The 18658-nt window shown below is 42.7% G+C and overlaps 1 protein-coding gene across 10 annotated transcripts; it reads left to right on the top strand.

Annotated features, from left to right (window-relative positions):
* The first annotated feature begins 535 nt into the window (after positions 1 to 535).
* Positions 536 to 18630, top strand: brsk1a (BR serine/threonine kinase 1a). Of its 10 annotated transcripts, none has more exons than XM_054769469.1 (20): positions 536 to 1539; positions 1623 to 1717; positions 1781 to 1866; positions 2544 to 2684; positions 6012 to 6128; positions 6236 to 6269; positions 6391 to 6459; positions 6548 to 6694; positions 7584 to 7615; positions 7725 to 7889; positions 8975 to 9072; positions 10284 to 10431; positions 10549 to 10609; positions 11222 to 11852; positions 11973 to 12021; positions 12109 to 12232; positions 12530 to 12740; positions 13095 to 13184; positions 16575 to 16770; positions 17254 to 18630. In XM_054769469.1, exons 1-20 carry the CDS (start codon positions 1455 to 1457, stop codon positions 17279 to 17281), a joined length of 2607 nt encoding a protein of 868 aa, XP_054625444.1. In that variant the 5' UTR covers positions 536 to 1454; the 3' UTR covers positions 17282 to 18630. The 10 variants fall into 10 exon arrangements, with proteins under 10 accessions (XP_054625444.1, XP_054625446.1, XP_054625443.1 ...); XM_054769471.1 differs by having other exon boundaries at positions 13095 to 13181; positions 16560 to 16774; XM_054769468.1 differs by having other exon boundaries at positions 13095 to 13181; positions 16560 to 16770.
* Positions 18631 to 18658: the final 28 nt, after the last annotated feature.

Consider the following 18658-nt stretch of genomic DNA (forward strand, 5'->3'; position numbering starts at 1 on the left):
TAATGCTCAGAAGTGGACAAGTACTAAAATGAATCCAAGTAAGAGTGGAGTTACTGTGCTGACATTTTCTCAAGTACATGTAAAAGTGCAGATGTAAAAATTAGTTAAAGTAACAGATTTAACATGTATTGAGAGTAAAAGTTAGTAGTTATTTTTGTGTGTGTGTGTGGGGGGGGGGGGGGGGTCCTATGTACTACAAGAAAGGAAAAGGTGCTACAAATGCTTTAACCCAGATGGATGCAGACTTCCATTTATTTAAATGGTGCATTACATCTGAACTCTGACTCTGTTTGGCATTTTTTTTCACACTGCTATTCAAAGTGACTTAAAAAACATGCTCACAGCTGGTACAATTATTACAAATTATTAACTGTACTGTTTATGTTTTGTTATTTTGCTTTAATTAAAACAAAAAACTCTTTGCATTGCGATATATTGACCAGCTGTGCAGCACCTCAGCCTCCCATTGGCTGCCAGTGGGGTCTGTTTATGGCCTGGATGCTGGAAGGAGGAGGGGCGGGGCCTGGGAGGAGGCGAGGCGCGAGGATGGAGAAGGACCCGGATGCTGATGCGAGCGATGCGAAGGAAGGAAGAAGCGAGAGAAATCATCGATTTACGGCAAGAAAGCCGAAACGAGTGTGATACAACAGGGCGTACAGACCCCTTAAACTATCACTGGGAGCGAAAGTGATCGATATTAGCGCGGGGATATTTTTGTGTGCACCTGTGTGTTCTGCTGAAGAGGACAAGATGCTGTGATATCGGCTCGTGCTACTCTCAGGGATGTAGAGCCGAGTGCTTGGCAGGCAGACAAGGAGGGGAGGAGGACTTTACACGACGCTGGAATGATTTTTTCGCCACCTATTGAGGGAATGAGGCGTCCGTCGCCCGACAAGTGTACACGTTTCTCGGAGGCGAACAACTTGAGGCGGTGTTGCTTCTTTTGACAGGCGGCCGCTGGGTTAAATCGCCGAAGCTAAAGCTAGCCTCGCTGCTGTGTGGGAGAGCGGCGGCGAGGCTACACTACTAGCATGTTGTTGCACCTGTAAGCAGACAAAAAATAGGCCTGACAGGAAGATAAATATTTACCAATGCTGCGACACATCTGCTTTGATGGTTCAATGTCATACTTCTAAAGATACAGTATGATAGTGAAAGATAAGATTATAGCTATCGTCAACGCAATGGAAAGATACTAGCTATACAAATAAGCCAATGTTCAACTAATTAGTTTGCCATGTTTACATTAATGCCTGTGTTGTATCCGTCAGTCCGCTTTTATCCATCACTACTGAGCTGTTAACAAGTAAAAGTGCAAGTAGTCAGGTTTAAATGAAGATGATATATTTCTCTCCATATTCACAGAGTATCTCCAGATATGACAATAACGTCTGGGTAAGATCACAGTAATCGCGATAATAGCTGTAGTGTAGGGCGCCTCAAGTCAGAGCAGTATGAGTAAGGAGCTGTCTCTGAGCCAGTCCGCTCAATATGTCGGGCCCTATCGACTGGAAAAAACGCTGGGAAAGGGGCAGACAGGTGAGCGTGTTGTGGTGAAATGGTAATACCACAATTTGATGCACAGCTAACTCCATGGCTTGGCCTTTTTTGTTCTCTTTTAGGACTGGTCAAGCTGGGCGTCCACTGCATCACAGGTCAAAAGGTCGCCATTAAAATAGTCAACCGGGAGAAGCTGTCTGAGTCGGTTTTGATGAAGGTAAAGTTTGAGACTCACTCACAATGACAATACTACTTCAACATTACTTCCTCTCTGTAACAGGTTGAGAGGGAGATCGCCATCCTGAAACTGATTGAGCATCCTCACGTGTTGAAGCTGCACGATGTTTACGAGAATAACAAGTACCTGTGAGTTCCCACTACATACCGTATTCATGTTTGAGACTGGCATTTATACAGTATTCACACATACAAGGCACAGCTGCAAAATATAATGAGAAAAGTTAGTCAATGCTCACATTTGATTGGCACATTTGGAAAGTATTGATTTAAAAGTGGGCCGCACGGTGGCCTAGTGGTTAGCATGTTGGCCACACAGTCAGGAGATCGGGACAATCTGGGTTCTTATCTCCGTTGGGCATCTCTGTGTGGAGTTTGCATGTTCTCCCTGTGCATGTGTGGGTTTTCTCCGGGTATTCCGGTTTCCTCCCACATTCCAAAAACATGCATGTTAGGTTCATTGGAGACTCTAAATTGTCCATAGGTATGAATGTGAGTGTGAATGGTTGTTTGTCTATATGTGCCCTGTGATTGGCTGGCGACCAGTCCAGGGTGTACCCCACCTCTTGCCCAAAGTCAGCTGGGATAGGCTCCAGCATACCCACGACCCTAGTGAGGATAAGCAGCATAGGAAATGGATGGATGGATGATTTAAAAGTAGTATAGTATTGTGGTTGTAGTCTGAGCTGAACTGCATCCAACTGAGAGCTATTTTGGCCAAAAAGCCATGTTTTCTATACAGCTCTGTACTGGATTATGTAGGTGTACTTAATGTCAGTGCCTGTTCCTTGTGCGTCTGTCTGCAGATACCTGGTATTGGAACATGTGTCAGGAGGAGAGCTGTTTGACTACCTGGTAAAAAAAGGCCGCCTGACTCCCAAAGAAGCCAGAAAGTTCTTCAGGCAGATCATCTCTGCTCTGGACTTCTGCCACAGTCACTCCATCTGGTTGGTTACATTACAAATGCTTTCACTCCTCGGTTTTGAGTCATTTGTACAGATGGTCACTTAGACATACTGCCCTCCGCTGTAATAGACGCTGTCCCCCAATTAACTCATTTCATCCCAGCCATTTTTCAAAAGACAACCCCTACAGTACCAGCCATTTTAGATTATTTTGACTGATTTTTCAAGGCACACAGAATATTGTGTTCTATGGCTATATAAATATGGAACCTACCAAAAGAAAGATTAGACTCTCGTCTTTTATCAGAAAAAAAGTTTGTACCTTTTTCCATTCTTTAGTAATCAGCAGCAGAACATAGGTAAGTTTCAGGGAAATATCAGTTCCTAACAAGAAAAGGGAGAAAAACAGCTTTTTGTGAAAAGATACATTTCAAGCATAACTTTCACTTTGACACAAATGTTTTTGCTTTTGTAACAGCTCAAATATCTAAACAACTGTACCACAACATAAACAACACAAAAAAGGGTTGTTTTACATAAAAATAACGATTTATTTGCAAATATAAGACCATGAACTATTATGAATTAACAGGTTGAATTAAATCAAGTCTGTGATTAATTCTGTCTGATAAAACATGACTTGAACTTTAATTTGATACTTCATTCACTTTTATACCCCAAATATTAAAGAAGTTAGAGCAAATTTCATACTGGGAAATATTGCCTTTAGTTTCCATTGCTTTAACATTGAGTCAAGACAAAAGCTGTGATCAACCCAAAGACCTTGGCAAGTACAACCGTACTACAAAATACATAATAACTTGGGCTGTGACATTTGTTTTAAAAGTCAACAGAGTATCCATTTACATTTTTTTGATTATCAAAAAGTCCAAGGAAGAAAATCAAGTGTCATTCCGTGTAGGCCTTACTACACACGCCACACTACAAACTGCATCTACACAGTAATTCTGGGGCAAAATGAACATATTTCGCACCATCAGATTTTAACAAAATTTAATCTGCAGATAGATATTAATGTGAACTTATGTCCTACATACCTTTTATCTTTTCTTGACGCGCCCATCCATGAGTTTGAAAGGCTTAAAGTTGGACTTAACTTTCGATGTGACTATGTGGTCCAACACTATGAAACTTTGCTGGACACAGATTGATGTAGTTGGATCAAAGGAATATAAATCAATGCCTTGATGGATTGATGAATGGTTATACCCCTATTATTAAGTATTATTATTTATTTTTGGCCGGAAAATAATCAAATAATTTAAAACATATAATACTATGAAAATAATTATTTTTAAACAAAGAAATGCCCTCCCCCACAATAAACAGCTTGATGATCTCTGTGCAGTTAAGTAAATAAATGCCTTATAATGCTGAACAAATGTATTAGACCACGACATAGTGTAAGGTTTATGCCACAGCTTTCCCAAATAAATGACTAAAAGCATTGTGTATATTCCATAATACGTAGAAGCTCTTTAGCCCAAATGATATATTTAATTTTCAAATATTATATACTGCTCAAAAAAATTAGAGGAACACTTCAAAAACACATCAGATCTAAACTTGGGGAAAAATGATCTTGATAATAATTGGGTGATGTATTAGTAACAAAATGATGCCACATAATTTGATAGAAATGAAAATGATCACCTTATAGAGGGGGGAAATCAAAGACACCCCAAAAATGAAAGTGAAAAAATGATGCAGAAGACTGGTCCATTTGGCTAAAATGTCATTGTAGCAACTCAAAATGATTCTCAATAGTTTGTGTGGCCCCCACGTGCTTGTACGCATGCCTGACAACGTCGGGGCATGCTCCTAATGAGACTACGGATGGTGTCCTGGGGGATCTCCTCCCAGATCTGGACCAGGGCATCGATGAACTCTGGACAGTCTGAGGAGCAACCTGGCGGCGCTGGATGGACCTAAACATAATGTCCCAGAGGTGTTCTATTGGGTTTAGGTCAGGTGAACGTGGGGGCCAGTCAATGGTATCAATTCCTTCATCCTCCAGGAACTACCTGCATACACTAGCCACATGAGGTCAGGCATTGTCATGGACCAGGAGGAACCCAGGTCCCACTGCACCAGCGTAGGTTCTGACAATGGGTCCAAGGATTTCATCCAGATACCTAATAGCAGTCAGGGTGCCATTATCTAACCTGTAGAGGTCTGTGCGTCCTTCCAGGGATATGCCTCTCCAGACCATCACTGACCCACCACCAAACCGGTCATGCTGAATGATGTTGCAGGCAGCATAACGTTCTCCACGGCATCTCCAGACCCTTTCACGTCTGTCGCATGTGCTCAGGTTGAACTTGCTCTCATCAGTGAAGAGCACAGGGCACCAGTGGTGTAGTTGCCAATTCTGGTGGTCTATGGCAAATGCCAGTCGAGCTCTACGGTGCTGGGCAGTGAGCACAGGGCCCACTACAGGACGTCGGGCCCTCAGGCCACCCTCATGGAGCCTGTTTCTGATTGTTTGGTCAGAAACATTCACACCAGTGGCCTGCTGGAGGTCATTTTGTAGGGCTCTGGAAGTGCTCATCCTGTTCCTCCTTGCACAAAGGAGCCGATACCGATCCTGCTTAGGTTTGAAGGGCCTTCTATGGCCCTGTCCAGCTCTCCTGGAGTAACTAACTGTCTCCTGGAATCTCCTCCATGCGTCCAGGTACCACAGTGATGCCCTGGTCCAGATCTGGGAGGAGATCCCCCAGGACACCATCCGTAGTCTCATTAGGAGCATGCCCCGACGTTGTCAGGCATGCCTACAAGCACGTGGGGGCCACACAAACTATTGAGAATCATTTTGAGTTGCTACAATGACATTTTAGCCAAATGGACCGGTCTGCTGCATCATTTTTTCACTTTGGGTGATCATTTTCATTTCTATCAAATTATGTGGCATCATTTTGTTACTAATACATCACCCACTTATTATCAGGAAAGATATTCAAGATCATTTTTCCCCCAGTTTAGATCTGATCTGTGTTTTCGAAGTGTTCCTCTAATTTTTTTGAGCAGTGTATTACTGTCATCCAGGATTTTTTTTTAGTTTACCAAAAATAGTAAAGCACATTATTATTTATTGATTATGTGTGTAAAATTGTAGTTATTTACTTGCATTTCTTAACAGTATTAGTTTTAGTGGTTGAATGATATGCTTGATGAATTTTTGACTTTCCAGAGAAGCTCTGTGATCTGGCTCAAGCGGTCTAATAAATTTGCTAACCACTGTATTTTGGAGTAAATCAAGTAATAATTCATATAGGAATACCACTTCTTTTAAAGTGTAATTAAATCAAAAAATACTCTACGAGCAGCATTATTTATGCATTGATGCAGCCACAGAGACCTGAAGCCTGAGAACCTGCTGCTGGATGAGAAGAACAACATCCGTATCGCTGACTTTGGCATGGCGTCCCTCCAGGTGGGAGACAGTCTGTTGGAGACCAGCTGTGGGTGAGTGCAGTCAGCGACAATATGCTCTCAAAAAAACAACTGTCTATTCTTCAAACATCATTTGTTGTAATGCTGCATATAATAATGCAAACAATTTATTATTTCAGATCACCACATTATGCTTGCCCTGAAGTCATACGAGTAAGTGACATTTCACAATATTTGTCAGTGGCAAAAATAATTTTTTTGTGATAAGCCAAATGACATCTGTTTATATATAAATATTGATGCTAAGGCTCATATGGGATTCTGTCTTCGGTAGGGAGAGAAGTATGATGGAAGGAGAGCAGATGTATGGAGCTGTGGTGTCATTCTTTTTGCTCTGCTGGTGGTATGTCTTTTATGTCACTTTCAAGTGTCTGGAGTTCACTCTTTGTCCCACTTATTGACCACACATTTTTGGTCTCTGCCCTTGCCAGGGGGCCCTCCCCTTTGATCATGACAATTTACGCCAGCTCCTGGAGAAAGTCAAGAGTGGCGTGTTCCACATGCCACACTTTATACCCCCGGACTGCCAGTCCCTGCTCAGGGGCATGATTGAGGTCAACCCTGAAAAGCGACTCACGGTACGTGACTGTGGGTCACACCCACATCCACATATCAACTCTATGGACTAAAGTATTGAGGCACACCTCTTATAAAAGTCCGCTGTACTATTTTTTTTCAAACAATGTTAAATAAGTATCAGAGGTCCCACAATAGTTTATTGGAAATGTGTAAATCTCGAATTTTCACAGTTTAAAAGTGCTTTTCTAAAGCCGTTTTGTGTATGTAGCTTCAATGCCAATGGGCTGTATTTGTCCACGCCTGTCTCTGACAGAGTGTGTGTACTTACGTGTAAACTGTAACTCTGCACTTGTCCAACTTAATAGATGCCATATATCACATACATCAACATAATGTTAAGGGGTGGGACAGGAGGACACTTGCATAGGTATGTGACCTGCAGCGCTAACACTGCACTCACATTTTAACAGTAACATCGCGCTTGGTTAGCCTGACGAAAGAAAGAGAATGATCAACAGTCCCCACATGTCGGATAGTTGGCAGAACTGCGGGCTTTATTTTACGATGTGTCGCAAAGCCTTTTTTTTTTTTTATAGAAGTGATGGCCATAAACATGGGGTGGCTCATCTCGCTACGAGTGGGTCAGATGTAGTATCATATCCATGGTGGAGGAGTTTTTTTTTACCTTTAATGACATCACAAAAACCCAGAACTTCAAAAACGACCGTTTGAGTGCCTTTTCTCTTAAACGAGAACAAACAAGTGCAGGAGATGATAGATTTTTCTCACGTTTAGTGCTCAGAAACAGGCTGAAGGGACACATATATTTTAACAATTAATATAGAAATAAAAGTGGATAACTTAAAACTGTGCTTATTCTTGCTGTCATATCATTATAGTCATAAACTATACAAGCTAATGTTACTATCCCCCTTGTCTGTCTTATAGCTTGATACTATTCAGAAACATGCCTGGTATCTGTGAGTATACGGTCACTCTTCTGTGATGTACTATTTTTAAGCTATGCTACATCATATTTAGTTAATTCATTATACTCATGTCACATATGAGTGTGTGTGCGTTTCCCAGGGGTGGTCGTAATGAGCCTTGTCCCGAGCAGCCTCCTCCCAGAAGAGTGTGTGTGAGGCGAATCTTATCCCTGACTGAGCTGGACCCAGATGTGCTGGACAGCATGCACTCGCTGGGCTGTTTCAGAGACCGGGTCAAGCTCACACGTGATTTGCAATGTGAAGAGTAAGCCAGTCCTTTATTATTATTTTTTAACACCAAATATGGCAAATTTATAACAAGTTGTACCCCAAATGACATGACATATTAAGTTAGGATGTTTATGGTGCCATCTGGTCTTTATTAAGCCTGCTCCAAACTGCTTCGATGAGTTTTTACATAGGAATTTATCCAAGGCCTTAACTCTTGCTTTGTATCTGTGTAGGCTCTCAGTCGTACAGGAGTTGTCCATCGAGGAAAAGGCTTCTTGAGACGTCATCTGTACTTCTGTGTAGAAGGTGTCGGACGTTTCGCTCCTCATCCGAAGAGCTTCGTCAGCAAACTAATAAGTGCTGGTAGCTGGTAGCTTAGGCCTTAAATACAGTAAGATCTTACTGTATTTAAGGCCTAAGCTACCAGCACTTATTAGTTTGCTGACGAAGCTCTTCGGATGAGGAGCGAAACGTCCGACACCTTCTACACAGAAGTACAGATGACGTCTCAAGAAGCCTTTTCCTCTTGCTTTGTAGTTGATTCCATTTCAAGGTGCATTGTTTACAATCGACTGCTATCTTTCCAAATTGTGGTCTTAATTTGGACTCATGTTCTGTAGGATTGAGAAATATAAATGTTTATAGATGAAGAGAAGCAAGGTAATAGAGCTGTTCAAGCCAGCACAAGAAATCGCTGACTGCTTAGTGGGCCAACATAATAGCTAATAAAAAGAAGCTGTTGACTTGGACAGAAACAGGGGAGGCTGTAAATGACTGTTTTGACTTGGGCAGCCATTCCAAAAAGAAATGGAAGAAAAAAAATGGAAAGATGTTCTATGTAGGGCTAAAAAAGACATTTTGTTCTAAAAATTAAACCACTAAGGTTCTTCTTTTGAAAACATCAAAATAAAGTGATGTTATTGTATAGGTAGATGATCTCCTAGTCTTTCCTGGCTTTAAAGACTCAGTTGTCAGAAGTGTTGACTGACTGGCTTCAGAAGAGGCCAGATGGTGGAATTTTAAGCAAAGACAAAGATTAGATTTCCATTTTGGGTCTTTCCTTTACACATCTGAACTCCTAAACCACTGTGTCCTATTTGTTGTGGGGGTTTTTTTCAGAGAAAACCAGGAGAAGATGATTTATTATCTCCTGCTGGACAGAAAAGAGCGCTACCCAAGCTATGAGGATGAGGACTTGCCTCCACGCAATGATGCCGGTTAGTCTTTAGGAGGCAGCGTAGCTTCACTTTTTAAGGGAGGCTGCAGCTGAAGCTTCTTCTACTTTTTCACAGTCCTTCAAGTGCCTTTGACATATGTGAAGAATTAATACAGGTGGTGCTCCGGTTACCTATGAGTTCTCATCCCAGACTGTGATGTAAATTGGGGTTTGGTGTCAGTCGGATTATACCTAAATTAACTCCGTAGTCACTTACACTATACACAGACTATATGAAGGGCAAAAACACAGTAATAAGAGACTAAATAAAATAATTAAATGAAGTAATAGCAACCTTTCCATCTCAATAATAAGACCACGATATTGCCTCTTTAAGGGGATCAGTGACCTGGCAGTTACAGTAGGGCCAAAAGGTATTTGGACAAGGGATGTTCCGATCCACATTTTTTGGCTTCCGGTCCAATTTATTTTATAGTCTTGCCAAACCGTTTCTTTACTGAGCTTTATTATTATTTTTTTAATAATAAGCTTTTGTTACAAACGTGAATTTGTGGAGTTTATATATGGTTATGAAAATAGCTCTTTAAAGCATTAAAAATAATGCAACAAAAGTATTGCTGAATTTACTTTTTTATTACACAGCATGAGCAACAATATTATTTGGCTTTTCTAACAAACCTCTGTGAGTCAGGTCCCTAATCCGATGAAGAGCCAATAAAAGTCCATCCAATAAAAGATAAAATTGGAAAAAATGGACATGCAAAATAGTTTTAGGGTAGGACTAATGTGGTGTGATTTAGAATATATGACTTTTTTTAATTTTTTTTTTTACAAACTCTCTTCAACGCAATAGTAATTTATTGACGATCCCTAGTATAAACAACCAGCAGTTAGAGCGGCAATTCTCGTGTGAGCTCCCCGCACCAAGACACAGCAGTCTGGGCGCAGACTGGGCACAGCTACCGCTGTAGCAAGGGAGGCGAATATCACCGTCCAACGTGAAACTAACTTCACCATGTTGCACCGCTGACATTCTGCTTGGTGGTGTTGCGTTTTCTTCTTCTTGCGGGTGGTGGGAGTCGAGTGGCAACCAGCTGTGAGGCACATTACCGCACCTACCATGTTGGAGTGTGGCCCAGAATTTGTGGCGTAAATCGAGGACCACCTGTAATTAGTTGTCCTTTTTTTTTCATTATTATGGATGTTTATCGAAATGGATGCAAATCTGGACATTCAATGGCTGCTGTGCAGATCCTCCTCGAAAGCGTGTTGACTCTCCCATGCTAACGCGACATGGACGCTGCCGCCCAGAGAGGAAGAGCCTGGAGGTGCTTAGTGTCACTGAACAGGGGTCTCCCACACCTCCACGCAGGGCCCTGGACACCGCACACAGCCAGAGGTAAACTACATTATATCCGTAGTTTAACTACATTAAACTACATTGAGTACATTAAACTTATATTCTTTGTGCAAATTTATACATTTTGACGAATGGACTATTTTGATGATCCCTCAGGTCTCGCTCAGTGAGTGGAGCTTCCACTGGTCTCTCCTCCAGCCCTCTCAGTAGTCCCAGGGTAAGACTCAGCTGTTGCTGCGATAGTTGCTGGCAATGGCAGAACAAATTGCCAATGTGCATTGGTAAAACGTCCTTTTTTATCTCCCTAATGTGAAGTCAATAACAGGTCATCTGTACAGGAATACTTTGGGGAAAAAAAAGATTTTATAGTTCTGTAGCAAATTTTAAGATGTTTTCTTATATACCAAACCACTCCCGAACTACCAGAAACATCCCATGTATCAATCTCCTCTAATTATCTGAACATCATCACAAATCAAGCTCTTCAGATTAAAACTCATTCGGCAGGTTTGTGTCACATTTCCACTTTTCTATTATCCTCATGTCACTTCTCTTTCATATCTTGCATGAAAAGCTTATTGCGCAATAACTAACGTGTGTGAGTAAATGGAAAAGTACGATGGAATCATTGCACCTGTGTCTGTCACAACTGTCGCTGTATGATACTGTTTTGGCATGGCTAGACTTTCATTGGACACTTTCACGAATCACAAGATGCTGTCTTCTGTCATGAAGCATGATATTCATTTCCATCCTTCTTTCTCCATGTTCCATCCCCTCTCTTTCTTGTTTTCCATTTGCCCCCACTCCCACAAACCCCACTCCCCAGTCCTATCAAAGCCCCATCTTCACTTTCAGCCAATCAGAGGTCACCTCTGCTGCTGCTACCCCCCAAACAAAGGAGCCCAAACAAGGAAGCACCACGACACCTCGCTCAGCACGGGCTCTCAACAAGCCCAAAGCTCCCCCCCATCCAAAGACCCAGACCCTGCCCATCAAGGGACCCGCCGAACGGCCTCACCTCCAGACCATCAAATCCCTGCCTCTGCACAACCCATCCTCCCGCTCACCCTCCCCTTCTCCGCTTCTCTCACCCATCCCCCGTTTCTTCTTTCCTTCGTCATCTGTCCTAAAGTCCGTGACTAAGAGCTTGTACCCAAACTCTGCCCACTCTGTGCCACAGGTCACACCCCAGGGCTCTCCGTTGCCCACGCCCTTGGGCACCCCTGTCCACCACCCTCACCACCCTTCCTCCACCCCGCCCTCCTCCTCCTCCTCCTCCTCCTCCTCGCGGGCAGAGGGAGGGTGCGGGGTGGGCTCTCTATCACTGACCCCGCCCTCCAGCCCAGGAGGGGGAAGCGGGATAGCGTCCAGCAGCTCCGCCCATTGGAGGACGCGCCTCAATTCTTTTAAGAACAACTTGCTGGGCTCACCTCGGTTTCATCGCCGCAAACTGCAAGGTGACTGACCATATTCACTCTATGATACTGTATGTGCGCACCAATTCTATCAATATTAGTTTAGGTATGTCCAATATAACATCCAGACCACACAAATGTCATAATTCTTACCTCTTTCAGTTCCAACATCAGAAGACATGTCCAGTTTAACACCAGAGTCTAGCCCTGAGTGAGTCACCCTTTGTGCATTAGCAAAAAGTTAGTCCAAAATCCAGCTCTTCTCCTTCATTCATTTCTGCTTGTCATATGCAATCAGGCTGGCTAAGAAGTCGTGGTTTGGCAACTTCATTAGCCTGGAGAAAGAGGAGCAGATCTTTGTGGTGATCAGAGACAAACCTTTGAGTTCTGTCAAAGCTGACATCGTCCACGCCTTCCTGTCTGTAAGTATCTAATGTGCTGTCATGTACCACTCAGCTCACTCTCTAGGCCTTATTCCCATTCACTCTCTTGACGTATGCACTTCATTTCAGTTTTTATACCTGTGCCCTCTTTATTTCAGTCTAGCTCACTCGTGGCACGTTGATGAATCACTTTGCTTTCGCCCACAGCTCACTCTTTCTCTCTTCTCCTCACCCTCACCCTTTGTCTCCCTTTACACTCACGTCGGCCCTTCGTACTTCTCCCGCCTCGTAAGTCTGTCGGTCTCTCTGCTTCTTCTCTGTCTCCCCACCGTGCAGATCCCGTCGCTCAGTCACAGCGTCATCTCCCAGACAAGCTTCAGGGCCGAATACAAGTCCTCCGGCGGCCCTTCCGTCTTCCAGAAGCCCGTCAAGTTCCAGGTGGATATTGCTTTCTCCGAGGGCGAGAGGGAGCGAGACCGGGAGAGGACCGAGAGGGAGGGCAAGAGGGAGACAGGAATCTACAGTGTGACGTTCACCCTCATATCAGGCAAGTTTAAATACTGTATTTAGTCATGTAGTGGTCTGGAGTGTTCATGCACTCAACTGAAGAGCGTATCTATTGCTGGGTTTCAACCACGTGACCTAGAGGCAGTTCAGGTCACATACACTCTCATGTGACGTCACATGAAACTCAGCAATCAGGACTAAAGCATTTATTTAGGTTAGGGAGGGTAGATGCAGTTTCCTTCTGGAATGCTCAGAGCTGCACACAGCAGACCTTTCTCATTAAATTCCACCATACACTTCAGCTTTACAGATGCCAGTCAGTGTGTTGTGGTAGGCCACTATTTGCTTGGCACAATGACTAGTGCTGTTACTTAACATTTGTGTGCATCCTTAGGTCCAAGTCGCAGGTTCAGACGAGTGGTGGAAACGATTCAAGCCCAGCTTCTCAGCTCCCATGATCAACCCCTGGTGCAAGCCCTATCTGGTGAGATTGTGTATGCATCATGACAAACCTTGTAGCTCAGGAAATATACAGGTGCATCTTAATAATAATAATTGCTTCAAATTGCCTCAAATATAAGCCCTCATCAGTGACAGTGAGAAGTGAGTGAGTTCTTTTTTGCCACTCACATATATCATGCGGTCATAGACTTTATTTACTTTATTAGACAGACTTTATTGATCCACAAGGGAAATTGCTTGGTTGCTGTAGCTCAATTGCAGAAGAAAAAGAAAAACACTCTTAAATAAAATGCAATGCAATATGAATAAAACATAATGAATACAAATATAACATAAACAAGATTTGCATATTTACAAATACCGAGTAAAAATCTAAGTAAATACAAGTAAATTTACACTTTATAAAAGAGTGGACAGACAGCACAGCGCAATAATTTTGTGAATTACAGTATCTTATACAGACAGGTGAGGTATTGTGAATAGAATGCTGTAACCATAAGGAGAAGGAACGTTAGTGTGGGGAAACATCTCCCCAGCAGACCACTCATTCATAGCGGCATGTCATCACAAACACTAACCAGCCCCCTCTTGAAATAAACATGTCGAGGTGTCAACCAGAAACATCGGCTAAGTTGGCGAAAAAACTTTGACACTCACCGAGCGTGAGCTCACGAACAGCAATAGTGAACAGCGAACAGTGAAAGCTAGCTGGGTTAGCTTAATTTAGCGGAGCATGTTAATGCTGCTGTGTGTGTACTACTCTGGCTGTATGAGCTATGCTTTAGTGCTTGTTAACGTAACCCAGCATTTTAGGATGGCTGCTGCCTTCACGCAAGTTGTGTGTGAAATAGGGACTACAGCCACGGCTACGAGAGGCACGTGGATAGCTAGCTCACTTAGCAACAATCTTGTGGCCTTCAAAATAAGAGCAGAATACACACACATCAAACTTCTGGCCTTCAAAATAAGAGCAGCGCACATCCTGTCTAATAGTAATAAAATAAGGGTGTCATAAAAAATAGCTTACATTAACAAAGCTATTACTGTACAATTGCATCTGCAACTACATGATTGTTTGTTGAAGATTTTGTAGCAATTAAAAAGTTAGAAATGTTAGCGAAGCCACGTCCGTTTCTGAAATACTGGGCAAAATTGTCCAATGATGTATTGCATCAATAAATGTAGGATTTTTGCATTTATTTAACTGTCGGTTTATTCACTGATATAAAAACACAATGTATGGTGATAAAATAAGTGTAAAAAGTAAAAAACAGAATAAAAAAAATTAAAACAGAAAACACTGAATTTAGGAAAAATAAAACGGAATTTGAGAAAAAATCAAATGGATTTCATTGGGCCCTAGTTGTGTCCGGTGAGAAATGAAAATCGAGTCGTATTTTCAAAGTGGAACCAAGGAATGAGAGAAAATTGGTGAGAAAAAATGTGAAATCTGGGACAACAGACAGCGTCGAGCCAGAGGAGATGGCAACAGCTAGCGTTAGCACTGAGCACTACTGTTTCCGACAGTGCTAGCAAAGTTTACATGTTTAAATCAGATTGGATCAAACTCTTCTCTTGGCTAGAGTTTGAGAACAACTTCATGTTCCGTAAATATTGCAAAGGGCAGAAGCAGGCAGGTAAAAACTAGTTACATGATGCGACAAAACCAGCCAGCCTCGGCGCTGACAGCAGCCCTGCTGGTGATTTCCGAAGTGGAAGTGAGTAGGCATTAAGATCTAAATGAACACTGCCTACTTATACACATGCCAGAATAACATTTCATTGCTTTGGTTTAAAAATTCACTGTATTTATAAATGCAAGGTATTATTATTATTATTATTAATGGAAAGTATTACCTGACATGGTTGTCGTAGGTTGGGTTGATATCAACGCCATTCGTCTTGTGCAGTGTGATAAGTGACCATTAGTAATGTGCACAATGGCATGTTCACGTTATATGACACAGTCACATAACATGATGTCAGTCATGTTATGTGACTGTGTATGTAGCTTTGTACATGTGTGTATGACGTGTAATATGCCAGGCTATGTATGGTACATTAATATTTGTGGACCGCTGTCCCAGGGAGATGTAGGCCTTACGATGGCACTGTGTTTATATTTTTTTAGTGAACATGTGTGGTACTGTGTACGTTGTTTGAGTGTCAACAGTAAAATTAATAATAAAATTGTGTTATTTAAAGGGATAGATCAGATTTTTTGAGTTATATGACATCTCCATCAGCAGTGTAGTGCATCAACAGTGACTTTTCTCCCACTTTGTCCCGTGAGCCGAGTTCTGGTCGGTTTTTGTTGTGCAGGAAAGTAGTTGCAGCTAGTTGCTGCGACACAAGAGCGTTACGCAGAGGGATCGAGACGTCTGACCTTTTTGTGGGCAAAGGTTTTGTGATGCAAAAGTATTACTCTTTTGAATGCATATTGTTTTGAGAAGCAGAATGCTGTACTTAAGTGACCCCACCAACTAGCCAGAACTACTTTCTTAAACAGCAAAAACCGACCAGAACTCGGCTCATGGGACAAAGTGGGGGGAAAATCACCCTTGATGCACCACACTGCTGATGGGAATGTCATACAACTTAATATAAAAAGAATCCCAACTATCCCTTTAAGAAATTTCAAATTACTCCTAATTTTTGTTCTGTGCTCCTACATTTTTTCATTTAGGAGCACATGTGCTGTTGGAGAATGAGCTCCACTGCCCCTCTATTGTCCGATGGAGTGAGTGGGTGTGGTTGTACATGATGGAGAGCAGTTTGTCCAGTGTCCTCCTGTCTCTCACTATCACAAACGCCTCCAACTGAGTGCCTAACTTGTTTGGCTTTCCGGATCAGTTTGTCCATCCGGTTTATGTCCGTTTTGCTGGTGCTGCCCCCCCAAAAGACCACAGCAATGTACAGGGAGGGCACTGGCTACCACAGACTCGTAGGTGTCCCTCAGCTTGCTGCACACATTGAAGGACCTAAGCTTCCTCAGGAAGTAGAGTCTGCTCATGCCCTTCTTGTAGACAGCATTGGTGTTGTCCTTCCAGTCCAGTCTGCTGTTCATGTGGACTCCCAAGTACTTGTATTGGTCCGCTACTCCCGGCTCTGAATGGTGATGGGCTCCACTGGAGTCATCTTCCTGTTGAAGTCAATCACCAGCTTTGGTCTTGTCCACATTCAGGAGCAGGTGGTTTGCCTGGAACTACCACAGTGTCCGTAATCAGTGTCCTGTACTCCACTTACTGTCCATCTCTGATACACCCAACCACTGCAGAGCCATCAGAGAACTTCTGCAGGCGACAGAACTCAGAGCTGTACTGGAAATCAGAGGTGTACAGAGTGAACAGGAATGGAGACAGGACAGACATAAAAGTGATTTTTCTGTTCTCGTCTCCTGATCCCTTCCCAGATGAGAAGAACAGCCGACCCCACAGGACCCCCACCCGCCAAAACTCGAGGCGCTCAGAGGGTGGGGGCGACAGGTGCGAGTGGGGCGACCGAGCAGATGGCGGAGGCATAGGAGGCAGTGGGGGAGTTCTGCAGCGCAGAGGCTCAGCAAAAGAGAGAACCCGACTGCTGTCCACCAATGGAACCCAATCACAACCGTAGGTTAGAAATTGAACCCACACAGCAGGATGCCCGACCAACACCAAGACTCTTTTAACTTCATCTCCCAGCATCCCTGCGAGCCACAAGCTCCTGCTATTCTTTCTTGGCTAAGTGGAGGTGCTAGATATTAGCAAGGATTGAGCCTTCCCGTCCATCCTGCTTATGTTTTTAACAATTGTCTTGATCCTTTTGGAGTGCCTGGATTCCAACCCTGAAATTGAAAAAGATGGGCTCACCCTTTAATGACAACATAATATGTGAACGAGTAGTTCGGTATCCATCGTAGATACAGCTTCTCAAAATCCAAGCTAGGAATTTTGAAGTGCTAATGTGCATGCCAGTTACCAAATCAGCTTGCTAAAGGATGCTGATATGACCCGATAGCATTGTACTCCAGCATCTGATACCAAAAAGAATTAAGTTTGTTGTGGCGGCTCTCACTCCTAAAATTAACCAGTGTGTGTTCATGTCACTCTCAGGCAACAAGCAACTACTAGTCCATACTGAAAGACACGCTGCTGTACCGTATGTCAGCAGCAAATGAAACTGGAGCGTTAGCATCCTTCTCACCGAGTGGGCTTGAGCTGATCTTCTTAGGAAGACAGCGTCCTACACTGACTCAAACAAAGCCAACCAAGTAAGCTAAGTAAGTGAATGTGAAAAATATATTTAGATTTAGTTCTTATTTTTTTCCTTTGAGGACATACACTGATAGCAGCAAAGACAGAACATGCTGGAAAGAAGAAGCAGCCTGGTTATTTTACCTTTTTATTTTTTGCTATTTCCATTCAGAGACATGATGCATATTCCATTTTTGCATTGGACTCCTGTTGCTCTGAGGAAATCTTTTCTTTAAATTTCAACAGAAATATGAACGTACTCTATGGAGAGAGAAAAAAACACTATGTGTGAATATTTCCTTGAACCTCATCACAGCTGTTTGTCCTACATTGAAAGAGAATGACAGCCCTGGCCTCTATTGTCAAGCTTGCTTACTGAGTATTCCCATGAAGGACACACAACAGGATATTCAACTATCGGCTCACTGTATCACATTCCTGCTTGAGCTGGACTTTGGAAAGAGGAGAAGCAAGCAATGCTTTTCCTAACACAGCGTTTATAGTCATCACAGCGACTCATACATTCATGTAGTATTACTCAAGTACTCTATTAGACTAGCTGATACTCATCACTGTCTTCCATATAGCGCAATATGCAACAAATGTGCAGGATGTTGTCCAAGGAGTGCTAATTTATGAGTTTTGTTTTTTTGTTTTGCATATTTATTCATTTATACAGCCATCTATTTATTAACTTTATTTATTTGCAAAGATATGCCAACAAGAGACATTTTCCATAAAATGTTATTTATTTCTATTGGCTGGCGACCAGTCAACCCGCCGCTCGTCCGAAGTCAGCAGAGAAATTTAGAGTAACTAAGTGACAAAATGTGATGACGTCATATAAATTTAATCATTAAAAATAATCGTCAGAAACTAACTGTCAAAATATGATTGATGACTTGACACATCAGATGACATCATTTTTTTAAACTGTGAGTAGAGAGGTCTTAGAGGGCTGCGGAAGGGGAGGGGGGTGTGGGCGAGATTCTTGGGGGCTGATGTGTGTGTGTGTGTGTGTGTGTGACTCTTGAGTGTGTGGGTGTGTGCGGTATATATTATGAATAAGGTGGGCCTCGTTTTCCCACGGGAGAAGACAATGTGCTTGTAGTTTTAAAAAACATATCTGATGGGGGTGTTTTTTAGGAAACTATAATCAATAGCGGGGGCCTCATGGTTCACATGAGATCGTTTTAATACTCGCGCCATTTTTGTGGGAGACACCTCTCACTGGCTGTGGAGGGAAGGGGAGGGGGTATGTGGG

The sequence above is a fragment of the Dunckerocampus dactyliophorus genome, chromosome 2, assembly GCF_027744805.1.
Source record: "Dunckerocampus dactyliophorus isolate RoL2022-P2 chromosome 2, RoL_Ddac_1.1, whole genome shotgun sequence".
NCBI classification, from domain to species: Eukaryota; Metazoa; Chordata; class Actinopteri; order Syngnathiformes; family Syngnathidae; genus Dunckerocampus; species Dunckerocampus dactyliophorus.